Raw genomic sequence first — 19,835 nt, 5'->3', positions numbered from 1 at the left:
TCCTGTTGTCATTCAAACGCAACATTCGGTACATGACAGAGATGATATTATTCCTACCCATCAAGAAGAGGGTACTCAACCAGTTATTGGTGAGGAACAAGACATTCAACCTCAAATTCAAGAAGAACCAGTGCCTCTAAGGAGGTCCACGAGAGTAAGGAGAAATCCAATTTCGGATGACTATTTGGTATTTCTCCATGAGCATGAAGGATATATTGACTCAATGGAAAACGATCCAGTTACCTTTAGCGAGGCAATTAATGGCTCAAACTCTCATAAATGGATCAAAGCTATGGGTGAGGAAATCCAATCCATGAAGGACAATGACGTTTGGGACCTTATCCCATTGGTAGAAGGTGTGAAACCTATTGGATGTAAATGGGTCTTTAAGACCAAAAGGAATTCACAAGGCAATGTTGAAAGGTATAAGGCGCGTCTAGTTGCGAAAGGATTTACTCAGAGGGAGGGCATCGATTACAAAGAGACTTTCTCCTGTTTCTGCAAAAGACTCTTTTAGGACCATTATAGCACTTGTGGCATATTTGGATCTTGAGCTACATCAGATGGATGTAAAGACGGCTTTTCTTAATGGAGACATTGAGGAAACCATTTATATGATGCAGCCGGAGGGATCAGTCGCTGGGGAGACCAATCAAATGGTTTGCAAACTTAAGAAATCTATCTATGGGCTTAAACAGGCTTCCCGACAATGGTATCAAAAGTTCCATCATATTGTTCTCTCATTTGGCTTTGAGGTGAACACTATTGACGATTGTGTGTATCACAAGTTCAGTGGGAGTAAGTACATATTTTTGATTCTATATGTTGATGATATTCTGCTTGCCAGCAGTGACAAAGGGATCCTTTGGGAAACTAAGAAATTTCTCTCTGAAAGTTTTGAGATGAAAGATCTTGGTGAAGTATCCTTTGTATTAGGGATCCAGATTCATCGTGATGGTTCACAAGGCTCCTTGAGTTTATCTCAGAAGAGCTATATTGAGAAAATACTGCAAAGGTTTGGCATGCAGAAGTGTAAGCCTCATGACACCCCTGTGTCGAAGGGAAATAAATTTAGTTTAAGACAATGTCCTAAGGAAGGAATTGAATCCGAATACATGCAGAACATTCCCTATGCGTCTGCAGTAGGAAGTCTTATGTATCGCAGTGTCATGCACGTCCCGACCGGCATTTATAGTAGGGAATGCTTGGAAGATATCAATGTAATCCGGGTAGAGAACATTGGGTTCTGACCAAAAGGGTCTTTAGATATCTTGGGAAGACAAAGGATTACGCTCACATACAAGAGGTTAGATAGGCTTGAGATCATTGGGTATTCCGACTCCGACTTTCTTTGGATGCTTGGATAGTCGTAAGTCGACATCTGGTTACATCTTCACTATGGCTGGTGGTGCTGTTTCATGGAGAAGTGCCAAGCAATCCTTGGTTACTTCATCAACCATGGAGGTAGAATTCATCGCTTGTTATGAGGCATCTAGTCATGCTATTTGGTTGCGCAATTTCGTTAAAGGATTACGAGTTGTCGAAAGCATAAAGAGACCTTTCGACGTTGTATTGTGATAATAGAGCGGCAGTTTTGTTCTCAAAGCAGACAGAGAAGTTCTTCTAGGTCTAAGCATATAGACATTAAGTTCTTAAATCTGTTAAAGAAAGGGTTCGAGTGGCTTTGTTAGTATTGAGCTTATAGGGACAAATTCCATGGTTGCGGATCCGCTTACAAAAAGCATTATCGCCTCTGAGTTTTTCCATGAACATATTGCTAGCATGGGCGTCGTTAGTATGAATGCTTCTGATTAGTTGGAGTTTATTTTTTCATAGCTTGATATTCATGTTAATGTCATGACACTTTTGATTAATTTTTATAAAGTTTATCGTTTATTTTTCCTCTGAACTATGATCTCATAAAGACTTTAAAGTTGGACCAGTTGGAAATAGACAAGCGTAGATCACATTAGCTTGTAATTTCCATGCTACACATCCACACTTTATCTGTCGTTAGTTAAGTCAGTATGTGTGAGCATGGTGGGTTTAGTTGCATTGTACTGGCAACGACTGCCCTTATGTTCCATGTATAGATGAAGCTGATGGACGAGATTGATTTAGATAATTTTTAGTTGTAATTACATTTGGTTGTTGATAGTAATTTATACATAATTTTGAATTCCCGAAGGTGCATGATTGTATGGTCCAAGTGGGAGATTGTTGGGTTGTGGACCACATAATATGTAGGGATATAAGGACTTATGTGCATAAGTTGTGTAGACGTACACAACTAATGTTTATAATTGTGTATATCTTATTATATTCAAGTTTTGAATGGACCCAATGTGATCTGATTCAAGTTTGAATTTGGTCCTAATTATCTAATTTTAAATGTGTGGATATACATATTAATCTTATGTTGTCTAGAATTCCTAGGGGTAAAATTGTCAAATCTATGATGGGCAGACTTGTAATTAGCCCCATAAAGTTTTTTTATAAATAGGGTATGGTCCCTGACTGAGCACGCAACGATTTGAGATTCAGAATTAGATTTTCTGAATTAGGGTTCCATCTCCCCTCTTTGCGTGTGATCAGTGAGAAGAACCACAAGACCCAATCACTTTCGTCATAATCAATGGATTCAAGTGCAGGTACGTTTCCGCCACTTTTTTTGTTCCTAAGCAATCTCCCAGCAAGAAAATCCAGGGTATGAATTAGGATTTATACCCATTAGATCCATCATTCCCAATATATGGTTAAAACTTAATAATAAAAAAAATGCGAGGTGATTTATCAATAAATTGTAAAAAATTAACCACACTAATTCCAACAATCATGAGTAGAGAAAAATGAGGTCTTTTGTGGGGAAAAAAAATATATTTAGGCCATCTCTTAAATGCATGACTCAAATTCTAAATTTGGGGTTTAAAATAAATGACCGTAAATTTAGAATCTCATATAAATATTAATTTTTATAATCATTTTTTTTTATTTTTATTGTAATTAAAATTATAAAATTAATAATTCATTAATGTAATTATAAGTAGTAAATGTATACCTAAAATATTAATTTGTGTATAATTAATTATTTAATTAATAATAAAATATTAATTACTTAATTACTAATAAAATTAGTAAATAAATTAATTTATGATAAATTTATGAAATTGAAATAGTTAAAATTTTATTAAAAATAACTTTAATAAAAACTAATAAAAAGATGTGAAAAAAATATTTTACGAATATGTTTTTTTAGAGTAAAATTTGAAATTTGTGGTTGGATAATAACATAACTAAATTTGTGAATTGTTTAAGAAATTGAGATTGATTTTTTTTATTTTTTTTCATTTTTTTGAAATAGATGAGAAACACCAAATCACAAATAAATACAAAGATGTCTTGAATGAGCTCCTAGTGCAATGCAAGTTCAGTTACCACTTAATTAGTTCATGGTTCGCACGAGATTGATATTTCAACTCTATCAAAAGCTATAATTAAAATTTAATAATTAAACAAATTTATTTATATTATAAAAACAATAAAATAATAATAATAATTTTATAAAATTCTCAGTAAATCACCCTACTGCAAGTCAACGCACCAAAAGAAAAAAAACCTAAATAAAAATTTAAATCTAGGCGCAAAATAAATAAATAAATAAACCTCAAGCACCATCTAACATAGCATAGATTGCAACCCGCAGCAACCGGTACTCACCGACTTAGTTTCTACATGGGATCCCATAAATCATGAATAAAACATTTTTAAAAAAAATAAAAAAAATTTTGGTTTAATCACAATATCATCTCCACAACCAAAACCATAGTAAAAAAACAATCCCTCCCTTGGGTCTTGACGTTGCCAGCTTTAACAAAACAAAGATGAAAACAAAACAAAGATTCATACAGACATATATATACAATATTTTATTAAACATTAATAAAATAACAAAAAAAAGCCAAATATATATATATATATATAAACATCCTTTAAAATTATTTACAAAACCAGCCAAATATTTTTCCTTTCTTTTCTCACACCAACCAAACACACATCTACCCCAAAATAAAAAAAATAATAATAATAAAAAAAAAGTAGATCTTGATTCATGGAAGGGGGTTAGTGATGCTGATCAGGAGAAGCAAGACGAGAAGCGATGGCGGAGTGATACATACCATCATGCCAGCTCTCACTCTCCCTCAACTGCCGCCTTAACTCCTTCGCCTTCTCCGCCGTCAACCTCCCCCTCCCCTTCTTCCCCTCCGATTCCCCCTCCACGCCCTTCGCTCCATCGCCCGGATCCGCCATGATCGACCGGAACAACGGCGCCCACCACTTCCCGTCCCCGGACGAGGACGCCGTCGCGCTGGCAACGATCATCACCGATCTCCTTGGCCGGATCGAAGCGGAGGAGAAGAGAGGAAGAGAGGGAGAAGCGCTGCAGAACGAGATGGAAGCCATTATTAGGGATTTGATGTGATTTGGGGGAGAAGGGGTTTAGTGATGGGCTTTTATATAGATTGAGATGGGGATTGAATTATTGATTAGTGATGTTGGAGAGGAACTTGGAGTTAGGATCACCGTTGGATTGGAATTGGATGGATGGGATTCGATGTTAGAATAATATTAGTGATAATTATTTAAAGTTGGATCTAATGCTGTGATTGGGATCCACGTCAGATAAGAGAGGTTTCTTTGATGTTGGATAATGAGGGTATCTTAGGAATTGGATGAGGATGTCATCAAAGGGTTTTGTTTTTTATAGTGAGTGGAACCGTTTAAAAGAACCTGAAACTCCCATATGTTATTTATTTTATTTTATTTTAGTTTATTTTTTTTTTCATGTTTTATATTTTTTATTTAAAAAATTTATAAAAAAAAAAAATCTGAAAATACTAAAAAATTCTTTCAAGTTTCACTTATTCATCGATTATCCCACTAAATTTTCATATTCCCAAAAAATCTTTTTTCTTACATATATTTTTCCATTTTTCTATCATAAACTTATTAAGCAAAAACACATAATATTAAGCGGAAAAGTCAAATATTAAATGGAAATATCAAATATTAAACGAAAACGTACTATATATATATATATATATTAAGTGAAAACTTATGTGGTTATATGAAAACACACAATGTTAAACAGCAATTATATATTTTAAGTGAAAAGTACATTTTCATGGACTTATAATTTATTTTCCCTAAAAAAATTAATATTATTTTTTTTAAAATTTATATTTTACATTTAATGTACTTCTATCACTTTCAATAAATCATATTTAATATATATTTTATTAAATTATATTTTAAATGAAAGTAATTTTGAAAATTTAATATATTTTTTTTATAAATTTTAAATTACAAACTAATTTTAACTAATTTTTTTTAATTCTTGTAAATTAGTTAAAATGAACAAGTAAAATAATTAAAGAGAGGTTTTTAGGTAGGTTTATAAATGCTTTTATTATTATTATTATTATTTTAAAAGATCGATAAACCATTTCCATTAAGAGACAAGAACAGCATATAAACCACAACCAAACCACAGTAGAGAGATAAAAGAAAAGAGCCACAAACCACTAGATGTGGTACAACAACTCCAAAAACATCAAAAAAGGCCAAAAACAGAAAACTAAGGTGAGCTATGAAGGCCTCCTCCAAACTCCCCAAAAGAACCCTAGCCCGTGCCCTAATCTTGCTCCTCCTCAGCTGACGGAACCTCAAAAGAGTTCACCACCAGAGGACTAAAAAACTCCAGGCTTCTACGAATGGTTGACATGGAGTCATCCAACTTCTCTCTGGTATCCTCTGATACTGAAGTAAACCAAGATAAAGGCATATTATCAATTTTCAGGATAATAACATGAGAATGCAAGACATTGGTGTTGAAAATACAATCATTACTAGCAAGCCAAATATTCCACACAAGTGCTTTGAAGACAAGATCTCCCATGCCCCTCAAAGGAGGTTGGACTGACGACCTCCATGAATCCCAGAGCAAGCTTATGGAGAGAGGCAGTTCGGGCAGCTGGAGGATTCTGAAAAAATGATCCCAAACATGTCTAACATAAGGGCATCAAAGGAAGAGATGATCATCCAATTCGATCCCAGAGTGGCACAAAACACAATTAGCAATTGGGAGTCTATTACACATTCTCTCGAGATTTTCTAGAGACAAGATCTTATTCTTCCAGACAAGCCAAGGGTTCATTTCATTCATGACCACAAATATTTGCAAATTATAACGTTGTGGCCACAAAACTTTTTTTTATAACACAAAAGCTATTTAATTTTGCTCCGATTGCCTCTGTGGCCACAATGGCCTCTTTTAAGGCTGTTTCCGGTGAATTTGCTGATGTGGCGTTAATGTGCACTGATGTGGCACCAGAAACAGTCTTAAAATAAGCCACTGTGGGCACAGGTGCAACCGGAGCAAAATTAATTTGTTTTTGTGTTATAAAAAAAAGTTTTGTAGCCACAGCATTATAAAGTGCAAATATTTGTGGCCATGAGTAAAATGAACCCGACAAGCTAGTTGAAAAGGTTGATTTTCCATGGGCAAGTGTTACGCTAGAAAAACTTCATTACTGGGCAACGCAAACCACCGTCATTAAGAAAATTATAGAAAGACTTCACAGAGAAAACACCGTTCCCTTTGAGTATCCACCATTTCTTGTCCCCCCGCTCCCCGCCAAGCACACGCAGACGATCCCTAACTTGCCAAGTCTCTCGGTACCCAGAGAAAGGGACCACCTCAAACATGTGTCCAAGTTCCTGAACAGTGCCATTAGGATGTGGACAAGCTCTGAATTCCTCCGGCCACTGATGCATGGGCGCTATGCTATTAAGCCAACGGTCTTTCCAAAAAAGGGTCTTTTCCCCTGAGTTGATGCCGTGTAAGATACACCCTCTGAAGGCTAGTAAAAAGTTATAAACCCCTTCCCAGAAAAAAGAGATCCATCCTGTAAGTCTAGGGAACATATTCCAGCCGACCAAACCATAAGTGAAATGAATCACATTTGTACCACTCCAATTGGGATCCGTCTTAAACTTCCACCACCATTTATCTAATAGCTCATGGTTGAAGTTAAGCAGGTCCAAGATTTCCCACCCCACTTAATCACAAGATCAACAAAAGGTTCTTCCTACAAACCAACCGACATCCCGGATGATCAATATCAGGAATAGACCATAAGAAATCTCTACTAAACCTGTCGATTTCCTTAATGACCTAACTCAGTAATCTGAAAATGGACATCTAATAAGTTGGGAGAGAATATAGGACCGAGTTCACCGGGGTTTGATGGCCACCTAAAGATAGGTGCTATACTTTCCAAGATGAAAGCCTCCTTCTCACCTATAATATGATCCCCTCCCAATCTTACCGTCTGGGCCTTCTATCGGATATCGAGATTCCCAGGTAGGTGACGGGGAGTAAAGTTTAGGCAGCCCTAGCATCCGACAGAACCCCCATGCAAGTTTAGTAAAGGAAAGTTATGGCAAAATTAGTTTTAAGCCCCGACATGACTTCAAACAAGTATAAAATCAGCTTCACTATTCTGAGATCTTCGAGGCCACCAGTGGTCAAGACCAGTAAATTGTCAGCGTAATGCAGGTTGCAACTCCTACCAAACTTGCCAAGCGGGACACCAACTAAAATCTTAGACCTCAAAGCATGTGGAAACATTGAGCGAAGAACATCCGTCACTAAAATAAACAGCAAAGGCGATAGCGGGTCACCTTATCTCAGTCCCCTGTGATCATGATTGTAGCCGTTAGGAGACCCATTTACCATAATATTATTAGTCTTAGAGGAGAACAGAATATTCTGGATCCATCCTACCTATCTCTCGCAAAAACCTCGAGCTTTCAGGAGTTCAAAAAGAAAATCCCAATCGAACATATCAAAAGCCTTAGCAAAATCCACTTTTAGAATATGACCCGATAACCTACGCTTATGAATACTGAAGATCAACTCTTCAACAATTGTAATATTATCCGATATGTATCTTCTTTTCAAAAAAGCAGACTGGTTAAAGTCAACTAGATCATCCATGACCGTACTCAACCGGGTCGCCAATAATTAAGATAGAATTTTCAGGGAAGAATTGATTAAACAGATTGATCCATAGTCGCTAAGTTACTTAGGAGAGTTGATACGCCCCTTGCGTATCTGCAAGTGCACGGGTTGTACAAGTAGTAAAGTATATTCAATAGGATCGGGTAGTCAAATTTACAGAGACTAGTATAGCTTTCAATTCTCTCTCGTTTCCCAATATCTAGATGGCTGAAAGATTAGGGTTGAATCAATTAATCTACTAAGGAATAGAAGAATAGAGAAGAAAGAAGAGGCAGGGTTTTAGGTTAAGAATAAAGTGATAAAAAGGACAATGCCTTATATTAATCCCCTTGACAAATGCAATGACTAGACAATGATTCAAGAGCTTCCTCTTAGACCGCGGTAAATACCTGTAGACAGTTTGCAAATGTACGTCCCCACTCAACCCTTTCCCTAATGTGTGCCCTAGCTAGACTAGTGAAGATTACTCTCTAGAAAGCAAGCCAATCTAGGGTTGAATAGCAACATAAAATACACTAGCAATGAAAAATCAATGTTTATGCAGCTATCAGCAATCCCCACATTAAGCTAGCAACATATAAGCATCAAGGTAATCAACACAAAGAAGGATAAAAATATGAACAAAAGGGAGATTATAAGGAAACTCAAGAAACAATATCGCTAGAATTAAAGCATTAAAAGTCAAGATTCATAATTTTGGGCACCGAAAAATGGTTAGCCCCTCATAGTTTTACAATCAAGTATATCAAAACAAGTAGAGAAATAAAGATTGTCCATTAAACTCCTTTCTTGCTTCACAATCGGGTCAGAGAAAGCTTGATAATGGTCGTTGCTGATGATCCTTGGTTTTCACACTTATCTTCCTTCCAGATCTCACCCTAGATGGTGCTCTCCATTATCCTAGCCACGCCTCTAAAGATAGAAGAAGAACTCTTTTGAAATCTAATTTTAGGGTTTAAATAACCTTTCCCGATGCAAGCACGACCATGCTGATGACCCTGCTTAACTCCAAATCCTAGGAAATAGTCTCGGTATGATTACAGTAAAACACACGGGGGTAAGCACGCCCATGCTTACCGACCATGCTTCCCCAGCAAGATGGTGCTAAGAGCACTTGTGACCATGCTAAGTTTCTGATGATTTTCCAGTAAAACGTACAGGGGTAAGCACGCCCATGCTTACCGACTTTGCTTCCCCAGCACGAGGGTGCTAGGGGTAGTGAAAACCGTGCTTCTAGTTTTGTGCAAATGCTAGTAAATGGCACAGGGCTTAGCACGCCCGTGCTTCCGACCGTGCTTTCCAACATGGGTGTGCTTCTGACCTTGCTTGTCCTAAAACTTGTATTTCAACATAGTTTTTGCATCGAAATTCATCTCTAATTGTTCCTTTTGGTCGAATACCTAATTATCTTCACAGATTAGCAAACATACCTCAAATAGCATCGATTTATGAAAAAAACAAGCTAACATGACAAGTAAAACACACATTAGGGTATAATAAATAGCTATATAAAATGATGCATCACAAGGATGATCTCGTACCGTAGGTGTAAGTGGAACTCATCGACCATGCTAAGCAGGTAGTCAAAATATCGCCTGCTCCCAACTCTTGTGCTATCGCTCTGCCCTATCAAAGAGTAGCTCAACAAATAATGGATATACCTGAGGATAAGGATCGAAGGTTGGTAGCCTTCCATCGGCGAGGATCGTACCGAGGAGAGGTGTTCATATGGCACCAGCAAGACTCAATTTACTTCCCTGCCAGCCTCTCAATCAATAGGGCATCATACTTAGCTGTACGAGTAAACTCCTCATCGTAGAGTTCCATATGGACTGAAAACTGGGTCAGGCTCATGTGATGCATCGTACCAAATGCCTGAAACTGGATAGTGCTAGCCCTGTGGAAACTAATCGTCCCCCGCTCAAGCTCAAATGTTGATGGAACTCTAACGTCAGCTTTCTGTATGTGGTGCCGGTAATGTCGAAGAGCTAATGCCGGGCTCGATCTCTCAGTAATCCCTGGACCTCATCGTCGAGTCCCACATCATGTAATACTTGCCAGTCAATCTCACGGGACTCTCTGATCCGCTTGGTGCACAGCCAAGTGTATCATAGCTGATGGGCTGGTGCACCAAACGTAGGCCCTTTAGGTGTAGCTTAGGAGCTACTCTCTCATCTTGCCCTCTTGAGCACAAGCCCTGGTGTCACTGTCTTCTTCCTTGATAAGCTCCTGCATAAAAAATTGTGTAACATTAAAAATTCAGGAGAAATAGGGCCAGCACAGTCGTGTTGAATGAACAGCGAGGGTATTCTGACTGGGAAAGAGCACGCTCATGCTTGTGACTTAAGCATAAACGTACTTACCTGGAAACAGACTAGGGTACAGCTAAGCACGATCGTGCTCCATGTGAAGCACGTTATACAAGAGATTTGTTCAAGCATTTCATGGCATAAAAAACATAAAGAACACAACATACAAGAGATTTTACATGCTATCATCATAAAATAAAGTATAGAACGGAGAAGGATATATACCTGATGCATGAAGAAGAGGAAGGAATAGGGCGAGGGAATGCTGTGAAGAAATCCGTCCAAAAACTAAGCAAAAGCACAAGATTGGGCTATGAATGCAAGTGAAAAACTTTGGATGAGGAAGCAAAAACTTTGAAATAAAAGGACGAAGATAGAAGGAAAACGGTCGCGCCTGAGCACCCCTGAATAATGATGGTCATGCTTACGACCTTGCTAAATCCCTAAAAAGCAAAATATGCCCTAAAAGAGCACGGTTGTGCTTAAGACCGTACTTAGGGCCGTGCTTTTTATAGGAAAAATTCTTGAAACCCTAAAAACCCAAGCATGACTATGCAAGGGGATGGCTGAACAGTGCAAATGCTAGCACGGTCACCAACACGAGCACAAGTACGCCCGTGCTTGCCCCTGAAATTAAAATTTTCGCAACTCCAGTAAAATGCATGGTCACGAGCAAGACCGTGCTGACCTGGGAAAAACAAGGCAATCTCAACATGGCACAAAAATACTGCCTAACAACCACTGACCTTGAAAATAAAGCCTTGGATTAAACACACAAAAACTTGAGAGCCCAAAATACCCAACTTGAATAGAAGATTGATTCTAAAAGCAACAAATGACTAAACACACCACGGTAACAAAATAAAACACCAATAAAAAAAAGAAAATCTCAAAAATAATGGAAAAATACTTAGTTGCCTCCCAAGAAGTGCTTGTTTAATGCCACAAGTATGTCGTACCTTGTAATGCTCAAGGGGGGTTATGGACTGGAATTTCCTCCCAATTTCTTATAGGTTGTGCAAAGGAATAAGGTGTTGATGTTTCAATAAAAAAGATTTCACCTTCATTTAAGATCGAAGCTAGGTCGCAAGCCTTGGAAGAGTTTCGGTGGACTATTCTTCTTGATAGTTGTTGCACAATGCTTCCACCATTTCCTGTCTCGAAAGGGCTTATGATCAATCAACTTAAGCTTCCCCTCGGAAGCTCCTATGCTAACTTGGTGGTAATCTTTCTCCTCTACGTCATCTGGTGGTTCTTCATCATCAAGTAATTCAGATAAATTATCCTTCATCTATGTATCCTACACAAATGTAGAAACATAGTCATCAATCACTTCAATAGCATAACATGTGTCGTCAGAATCCTTAGAATAACATATTTTATCTCACAACTTAAACACCACTTCTTTGTCACCCACTCTTAAAACAGTTCTACCATCCTTGGCATCGATTAATGCTTATGATGTTGTCAAAAATGGTTTCCCCAAAATTAAAGGAACCTCAGCCTTGTCATCCAAATCCAAAATAACAAAATCCACCAGAAAAATAAATCGGTCCACTTTAACTAGCATATCTTCAGTAATGCCCATAGGATGACAAACAGAACAACCAGCAAGTTAAAGAGTCATCTTTGTCATCTTAAGCTCACCAAGCCCCAACTTTTGTAAAATCTTGTAAGGCATCAAGTTGATACTTTCCCCAAGGTCGGCAAGTGTTTTCTTATCAAGCATTTCCCCAATAGTACATGGGATGATAAATCCTGCTTGATCTTTCTCCTTATTGGGAATCCTATTTGAGATGATGGTGGAACATTCCTCACTCAAAGTAATGGTGGATACCTCTTCTAGCTTTCTCGTATTCGTCAACAATTCTTTGAGGAACTCAGCATAGTGAGGCATTTAATCAAGAGCCTCAATGAATAGGACATTGATGTGCAGGGTCTTGAACATTTCAAGGAATTTCTTAAATTACTGATCTTGTTGATCTTTCTTCACCTTATCTAGATAAGGTAACTTAGGTTGGAAACTATAAATCTTGCTTTGCTCCTTGACTTTCTCATTTTCACCTTGCTCAACACTACCCTTTGCAGATGTATCTATCACAATTACTACCTCTGGTTCAGAAACTTCTTTCTCACACACTTTGGTAGGGGTAGAAATCAATTCCCTTCAACTTTTTAAAGTCACTGCCTTAAGGGATTCATGAGGATTAACCTTTGTATTGCTAGGCAATGAACCTTGATGTCATTCATCAAGAGTCTTAGCAAGTTGTGCTACTTGATGCTCAAAATTATACAGTGATGCTTGTTGATTCCTCATCAATTCCTTATGTCCCGTAAGACGAACATCATTTGTTTGAATGTACCTCACTAATAGGGTATCAAGTGATGGTCCCCTTTCCTCTTGATATGGTGGGCAGGGAGGTGCATGTTGAGATTATGATGGCTTGAACTATCCTTGTGACCCTTGCCCAGGTTGGCTCCAAGAAAAGTTCGGATGATTTCTCTAGCCTGGATTGTAGGTGTTGCTATAAGGGTTGTTCTGGAACCTGTTACTCTGCCCCACATAATCTACTTGCTCTGTGCTTGGAGGCCCTTAATAGATTGAGCAATTGGCCCTACCGGGCCACCCCATACCTCACAACTCATCACAGGTATTTGAGGTTGAACTTGCATTGCATTTAATATTTTGGAAATAGCTTCTACCTGTGCTGCTAAGGTAGAAAGTGCATCAACCTCATAAGTTCCTGCAGCTTTCACGGACTTGTTCCTTTTTGAGCTCCACTGATAGCCATTCGATGCCATATCATCAATGAGAGTGTAGGCTTTAGTTGGTTGTTTACTACAAAGGAACCCCCACCTGCCGCATCTAGCATCTGCTCGGTGGCTAAATTCAAACCATTATAGAAAATCTTAATTTGCATCCATTCTACAATTCCATGTTGTAGAAATTTTCTCAACAATTCCTTGTATCTTTCCCATGCTTTGTACAAGGTTTCAGACTCCATCTATCAAAATGAAGATATATCATTTCTAAGCTTCGTAATCTTCACTGGAGCAAGATATCGAGTGAGGATCTTCTCTGCCAACTGTGCCTATGTGGTAATCGACCCTTGTGGCAAAGAATTTAGCCATTGCTTGGCCTTCCTCGCACTGAAAAAGAAATAGATGAAGGTGAATTGCATCCTCAGATACATTGTTTGGCTTAAAGGTGTCACAAATTTTCAAGAAGTTATTCAAGTGTTCATATGGGTCCTCATCTTGAAAACCATTAAAATGGCATGTCTGCTACACCATCTGTATGAAATTAAGCTTCAACTTAAAGTTATTCGCCACTACAGGAGGGTGAACAATACTGCACCCTGCTCCCTCAAGATTTGGCCTGGCATAGTTGAAATACTCCTTTGATTCGCAGCCATTGTTTTATTCTGATCTACTTCAACATTGATTTCCACTAAAATTAAATCTATGAGGTTTATATGTCTTAATCTTCTGTGTACTATTCTTTCTAACTCCGGATCAGGATTTGCAAGAAGAGAAGAAGAACTTCCTTTGGTCATGCAAGAACACCTACAAAACCAATCAATGAAACCACAAATTAAAACAAATGATAAAACAAAGTTTGCAAGATAATTAAAAAGAAATAAAAATCACTAAATTAATCAAAAGTAAAACTTTTTCAAGAGTTGCCAGACCCCGGCAATGGTGTCAAAAACTTGATACGCTCTTTGCGTAATCGTAAATATATTGGTCGTAAAACAAGTAAAGTGTACCCAATAGGATCGGGTACTCAAATCCACAAGGACTAGTATAACTCTCAATACTCGCTCGTTTTCAATATCTAGCCAGTTCAAAGATTAGGGTTGAATTAATTAATCTATTAAAGAATAGAAGAATAGAGAAGAAATAAGAGGCAAGGTCTTGGGCTGAGAAGACGGTGATAAAAAGGACAATGCCCCAAATTAATCTCCTTGACAAATGCAATGACTAGGCAATGATTCAAGAGCTTCCTCTTGGACCGTGGTAAATACCTATGGAGGGTTTACAAACGTATGTCCCCACTCAATGGTGCGGAGCGGACTCAACCCTTTTCCTAATGTGTGCCCTAGCTAGACGAGTAAAGATTACACTTGAGGTAGCAAGCCAATCTAGGGTTGAATAGCAACTTAAAATGCAATGGTAACCTGATGTGAAAACTAGCAATGAAAAATAAATGCTTACATGGCTATCGGGAATCCCCACATTAAGCTAGCAACATACAAGTGTCAAGGCAATTAACACAGAGAAGGATAACAATATGAACAAAAGGGACATCACAAGGAAACTCAAGAAACAATATCACTAAAATTACAACATTAAAACTCAAAATTCATAATCTGGGGCACCAAAAGATGGTTAGCCTTTCATAGTTTTACTGTCAAACATAGCGAGACAAGTAGAGAAATAAAGATTGTCATTAAACTCCCTTCTTACTCCACAATTACGTCAGAGAAAGCTTGACAATGGTTGTTGCTGACGATCCTCCATTTTCATGCTTATCTTTCCTCCAGATCTTGCCCTAGATGGTGCTCTTTGTTGTCCTAGCCGTGGCTTCAAAAGATAGAAGAAGAACTCCTTTGAAATCTAATTTTACGGTTTAAATAACCTTTTCCCGATGTAAGCACGCCCGTGTTGATGACCGTGATGATGACTCTACTTAGCTCCAAATCCTGGGAAATAGTCTTAGTGCGATTCCCATAAAACACACGGGGGTAAGCATGCCCGTACTTACCCACTGTGCTTCCCCAACATAATGGTGTTAGGAGCACTTGTGATCATGCTGAGTTTTTGATGACTTTGCAGTAAAACACACGGGGTAAAGCACGCCTGTGCTTACCGAAAGTGCTTCCCCAGCACAAGGGTGCTGATAGCAATAAAAACCATGCTTCCAGTTCTATGTAAACGGCACTTATCGCACGGGGCTCAACATGCATGTGCTTCCGATCATGCTTTCCAACATGGGTGTGCTTCTGACCCTACTTGTTAAGAAACTTGTATTCAAACGCAGTTTTACATCAAAATTCATCTCTTATCATTCCTTTTGGTCAGAAATCTAATTATCCACACATATTAGCAAACATACCTCAAACATCATCGATTTATGATAAAATCATGCTATCAGGACAAGTAAAACACACATTAGGGTATAAGAAATAGCTATATAAAATGCACTCATCAAGAGTTAGTCTTTGGAATGAGGGTAATACTATCCCACTTAATTCTCTCCAAATTGGCTCTACTACAGTAGAAATCCTCACAAAGCTTCAGGAGGTCCAACTTGATCATATCCCAAAATTGCTTAAAAAATTGCAAGGGAAAGCTTTCGAGGCACGGGGCTTTGTCTCCACCTAAGTCAAAGACTACACCCTTGATTTCATCCAATGTGAATGGATGTTCAAGATGGGAAAGTTTAACATGATGCTTATATTCCAAAAGTTTTTGCAGGCCAACCTTAAACCTTGAAACCCACTTAGGGTCAAACCGCTGTTGAAAACTCGCAGAGAAAACCTTGCCAATATCATAGGGGTTTGTAAAGACAACATCATCTTGACAAATGCTCGGAATAAAATTCTGATTCCTACGCCCGTTCGCCACTGCATGGAAAAACTTCATGTTTTCATCACATTCTTTTAACCATTGAAGCTTAGAATGTTGACAACAATAAATCTCTTTTTGTTTATGTATCTCTCCAAGCTTCTCCAAAAGAACCTGCTTTTGCACAGCCTCCAAAGTCGTCAGGTAACATGACTCCTTTAAAATACCTAGAGCTTCCGCCTCATGCAATAGCTCCAGCTTCTTAAGCTTGATAGAACTAAAGTTAAATTTAGCCCAAATTCTAAAATGCCCCTCAGACCTGCCAAATTTTTGCGAATATAAATGTGCCACAACCCATAGGAGTTAGCTCCATGCACCACCAAGACATAAGCTTGAGAAAACCCTCGGAAGTAGACCAAGCTAATTCGTAGCGAAAAGGTCTAGGAGTGTAGAAGAATTTGCTAACTTTCAGTCAAATCAATACATGATCTGACCCAAGTGTAGGTAGCCTATTTTGAATAACTTTAGGAAAGTGGCTGACCTACACACTATTGACAAGGAAACGATCAAACTTGATCTAGATGGGTTCCACTTACCCATTTGTCCACGTGAATTTTCTACCGACAGATGGGGGTTGTAAAAGATCAAGATCTTGTATGAAAGTATTAGCGCTACGTACATCCTAAAGATTGGGAGCCCCAGAGAGTTCATCATCCAAAGCAAAAATTGCATTAAAGTTGCCACACACAATCCAAGGTCTCTCAATCAAACCACGACTTTCCTTCAACTCCTCCCAAAAGGCTTGCTTAAGAGACCGTGCATTTGGACTGCACACCGTAGTGCAAAATCACTTGAAGTTGTTCTTCTTGGAACAGAAATCCACAGGTAAATTGAAGGCACCAATTCTATCAATATTACCAGTGAGGAGAGCACTATTCCACCCCAAGATAGTACCTCCCGCATATCCCCTAGCAGGAAGAAAGATGAAATGATCAAGGCGGTAACCCCCCATCTTGATCCAAGTTGAATTTGAGACCTCCTCAAGCTTTGTCTCTTGTAAACAACAAACATCAGCAAAGTGCAAATTCAAAAAACCCTTTACCAAAAACTGCTTAGCCGGTCTCCTTACACCCCTAACATTCCAAGTGATATCATTCATGGAAAAATAATTAGATCTCTCGGGTCTCCGAACAGAACTCCGGCAGCCCCTTAGTAGAGGCAGCATGAAACTACTTCAGCATAGGAATATGATTAATACAATCATTCATAGCATTAATAAAAGCAATACCACAAGCATCACAATAACTAGATATTTGCAAATTAGACCAATCATAAATAAGGAGTGGTCTCGAGGGTATACCTTCTAGATTGTCCATAGCCACAAGCTTTCTTTTTGGTTGACTTCGGTAGTTCAGCTTGCTCAGTGAACCGCGAAGGGGGCTTTTTTAGTCTCTCACTTCATTTAGTTTTCCATTGTTGCTAAAGGATGCTACATCCTTACCACTATGTAGCCCTAGCAAAAGTTCCCTCAGATTTCTTTCGAATTCAAACATCAAGTCATCGGACTCAGAAATATGGTCAAGAGATGCTTCATCAGTAGATTGTGTGTCAGTATCCTCCAACTCCTTTGAAACTAGTGCAACATTAGCAACCCTTGGAGATGTAATGACCTTCACAAGAAGCAAAGCCCAAAAACCTCCTAGAAATTTCCATTTAAATCCTGCGAGGTGGAACTAGTGTGGCTAACCGAGCCATCACCAAAATCCATCTCAGAAAAATCTGATTCAGTCACAAATCCCTGCCCATGATGAGTTCCCCCTCCCCCTCCCAAAGTTTGGCTATCCTTCTCCACACTTGGTTCTAATGCTGGCCCAAGAAGAGGCTCATAAATATATATGGACTCTGAGCCCTTATTAGGACCCTAATCTGACCCAACAACAATTGCTTTAGGCCTATGCTGGAAGATAACCCCACCCAAGTTCAGACCTTGATCCTGGTCCTCCGCACAGATTAATAAAGGGTCACCTGAGAGCATATCATTGTTACCCAAGCCCAAGTCTTGGCTCAAATTTAAATTCAACTCGTCAACCAAATCAACTGGGTTAGCTAACGTGCGCTTCGGCTGCATCTCATGCGTGAGAGAAACCCTAGATATATGCATGGCTGCCACATGATGAGTCTCCGTCTGTGAATTTGCAACCTTGAACACCCCGACCTCAACCAATCTCAGCCCGCCATCTGGCCCTACAAGAGAGCTCTGAGCACTTAGTGTCCAAAGGCGCCAATGTGCGACATGACGATGCCTCAAGCCCAAAGGAATAGGTGCATCAGATCACATTGGCTATTAGCGCTCGGATGACCGAGCCCATCCAGATCTTTGGTTCTACGCCGATCGTCATCCTGACCATCGGTCCGTTATACCATAAACCCAATAAGCCGTGAGGCCACATCACCGCCATCGTGGGAACAGGGCTTAACCACCACCGACGGCGAGATCTCGTAGAAATATGGCCTACCCTTTCCATCCTCCTCGACTCTCGCCTGTGGATGAGGATCCCTATCAACGGGGCGGGAGCGACGCTTCACCGCCACAAGGCCCGTGTTACTGTTGTTAGAGTGGGAGCGATGCTCCACCACCAAAGGATGCAAATCTCTTTTGACAGGGCAGGAAGAATGTTCACTTGACCCCTTGCTATCCTGATCAATAGAGGGAATCTGCACGTGGTGTTTCCTTTCTCCGCCAATGAGATCTCATTGGTGAAACAACGCTCCACCAGAGATACACCAACATACCTACCTATCTCTTGACGGAATCTCGGGAATTTACCTTTGTCCTAAGTGATTAGCACATGGTACTTCCTTGTGCCCAAGTTGAGATCAATCTCTTACTGAAGAGCCACTCGCAATTGATGTCACACAAGAGCCGTGATAAAGTGTTTATGAGGGATGGTTGCTTGCGACAATACCACTAGCTCCCTCGCTAGTCACAGCACCTCTGCAATAATGCTCCAGCACAACCCGTGAAGCAGAAGATTCCAAATAAGGAGCCATTACCCCTTGCTAGAAGCTCTTCCCTCTGCACCTTGGCCGACCATGGGACGAGTTTCAGAGAGCTCGGTCCATTCTTGGCTATCACTTTGAAGGTACCCATCTTGCAAACCTCCTTAACCTCCACCCTGCTCACCAACAGTACCAGAAAAGCACAAGCATTTATCAAAGTGATGGGTCCAGCGAGAGGCTTGTTGATGATACAGGGTACAACCTCCAGAATACTTGTCACGTTGACGAAGCCATCGACAACAGAAAGGACCGCAACCTTAGCCAAATCCTCCCGAGTGGCCGAAATCTCTAGTGAGAGGGGGAGGGGAGAGGGAGATAGCCACCGACTAGAATGCCTCACAGTTCTAGTCGAAGTCAAACCCAAATTCTCAGTTCCCCATTATAACGGCTGACCATCTTACTTGTTCATCTTCTTTGATTTAACATGAATTCATTTGGGCCGAGGGCTGCGTCGTAAATCAACCGTACATCTGGCCGCCAAATGAACAACGCACGAGCATCTGAGACAGACCACCTGGTGGCGACACTCCGTCGTCGAGTGAGAGTTCTGAAGCACTGGTCACAAGTCTAACTCTTTGGTGACTGAGGGTGTTTAGAACCAAAAAGCTTGGCACCTCTACGTTACTGCTCTGAGGACGCACCATTTGAACTCTTACTAATTGTCTGCTTCGCTGGGAGATGATCACCCGAAGAAGGCGAGGACACTACTTGGGCGTAACACATTGTGAGATCAATTTTGCTAATTGAAGATTGCCTCCTCCCCCCCCCCAACAAAAGAGGCTTCCCATTGCAAGATCTCTTACAAATGCTTT

At 39.5% G+C, this 19,835-nt stretch overlaps 1 protein-coding gene and 1 non-coding gene across 2 annotated transcripts; one reads left to right on the top strand and one right to left on the bottom strand.

Moving 5' to 3' along the window:
* Positions 1-3,989: 3,989 nt before the first annotated feature.
* LOC120279472 lies at positions 3,990-4,520 on the bottom strand. Its single transcript, XM_039286408.1, has one exon. It carries the CDS (start codon positions 4,459-4,461, stop codon positions 4,120-4,122), a length of 342 nt encoding a protein of 113 aa, XP_039142342.1. The 5' UTR covers positions 4,462-4,520; the 3' UTR covers positions 3,990-4,119.
* An 8,803-nt stretch (positions 4,521-13,323) lies between these two features.
* Positions 13,324-13,430, top strand: LOC120279677. The gene has a single exon (XR_005541984.1). It is a non-coding gene; the product is annotated as a small nucleolar RNA R71 (small nucleolar RNA).
* Positions 13,431-19,835: the final 6,405 nt, after the last annotated feature.

Source organism: Dioscorea cayenensis, chromosome 16 (assembly GCF_009730915.1).
Source record: "Dioscorea cayenensis subsp. rotundata cultivar TDr96_F1 chromosome 16, TDr96_F1_v2_PseudoChromosome.rev07_lg8_w22 25.fasta, whole genome shotgun sequence".
In the NCBI taxonomy this organism is placed as follows: Eukaryota; Viridiplantae; Streptophyta; class Magnoliopsida; order Dioscoreales; family Dioscoreaceae; genus Dioscorea; species Dioscorea cayenensis.
The sequence above is the reverse complement of the archived record's forward strand: the minus strand, read 5'-3'. Positions and strand labels throughout refer to the sequence as shown.

Excerpts from the sequence above, each read along its gene's own strand:
- LOC120279472 (XM_039286408.1), bottom strand. The coding sequence starts at position 4,461 with ATGGCTTCCATCTCGTTCTGCAGCGCTTCTCCCTCTCTTCCTCTCTTC.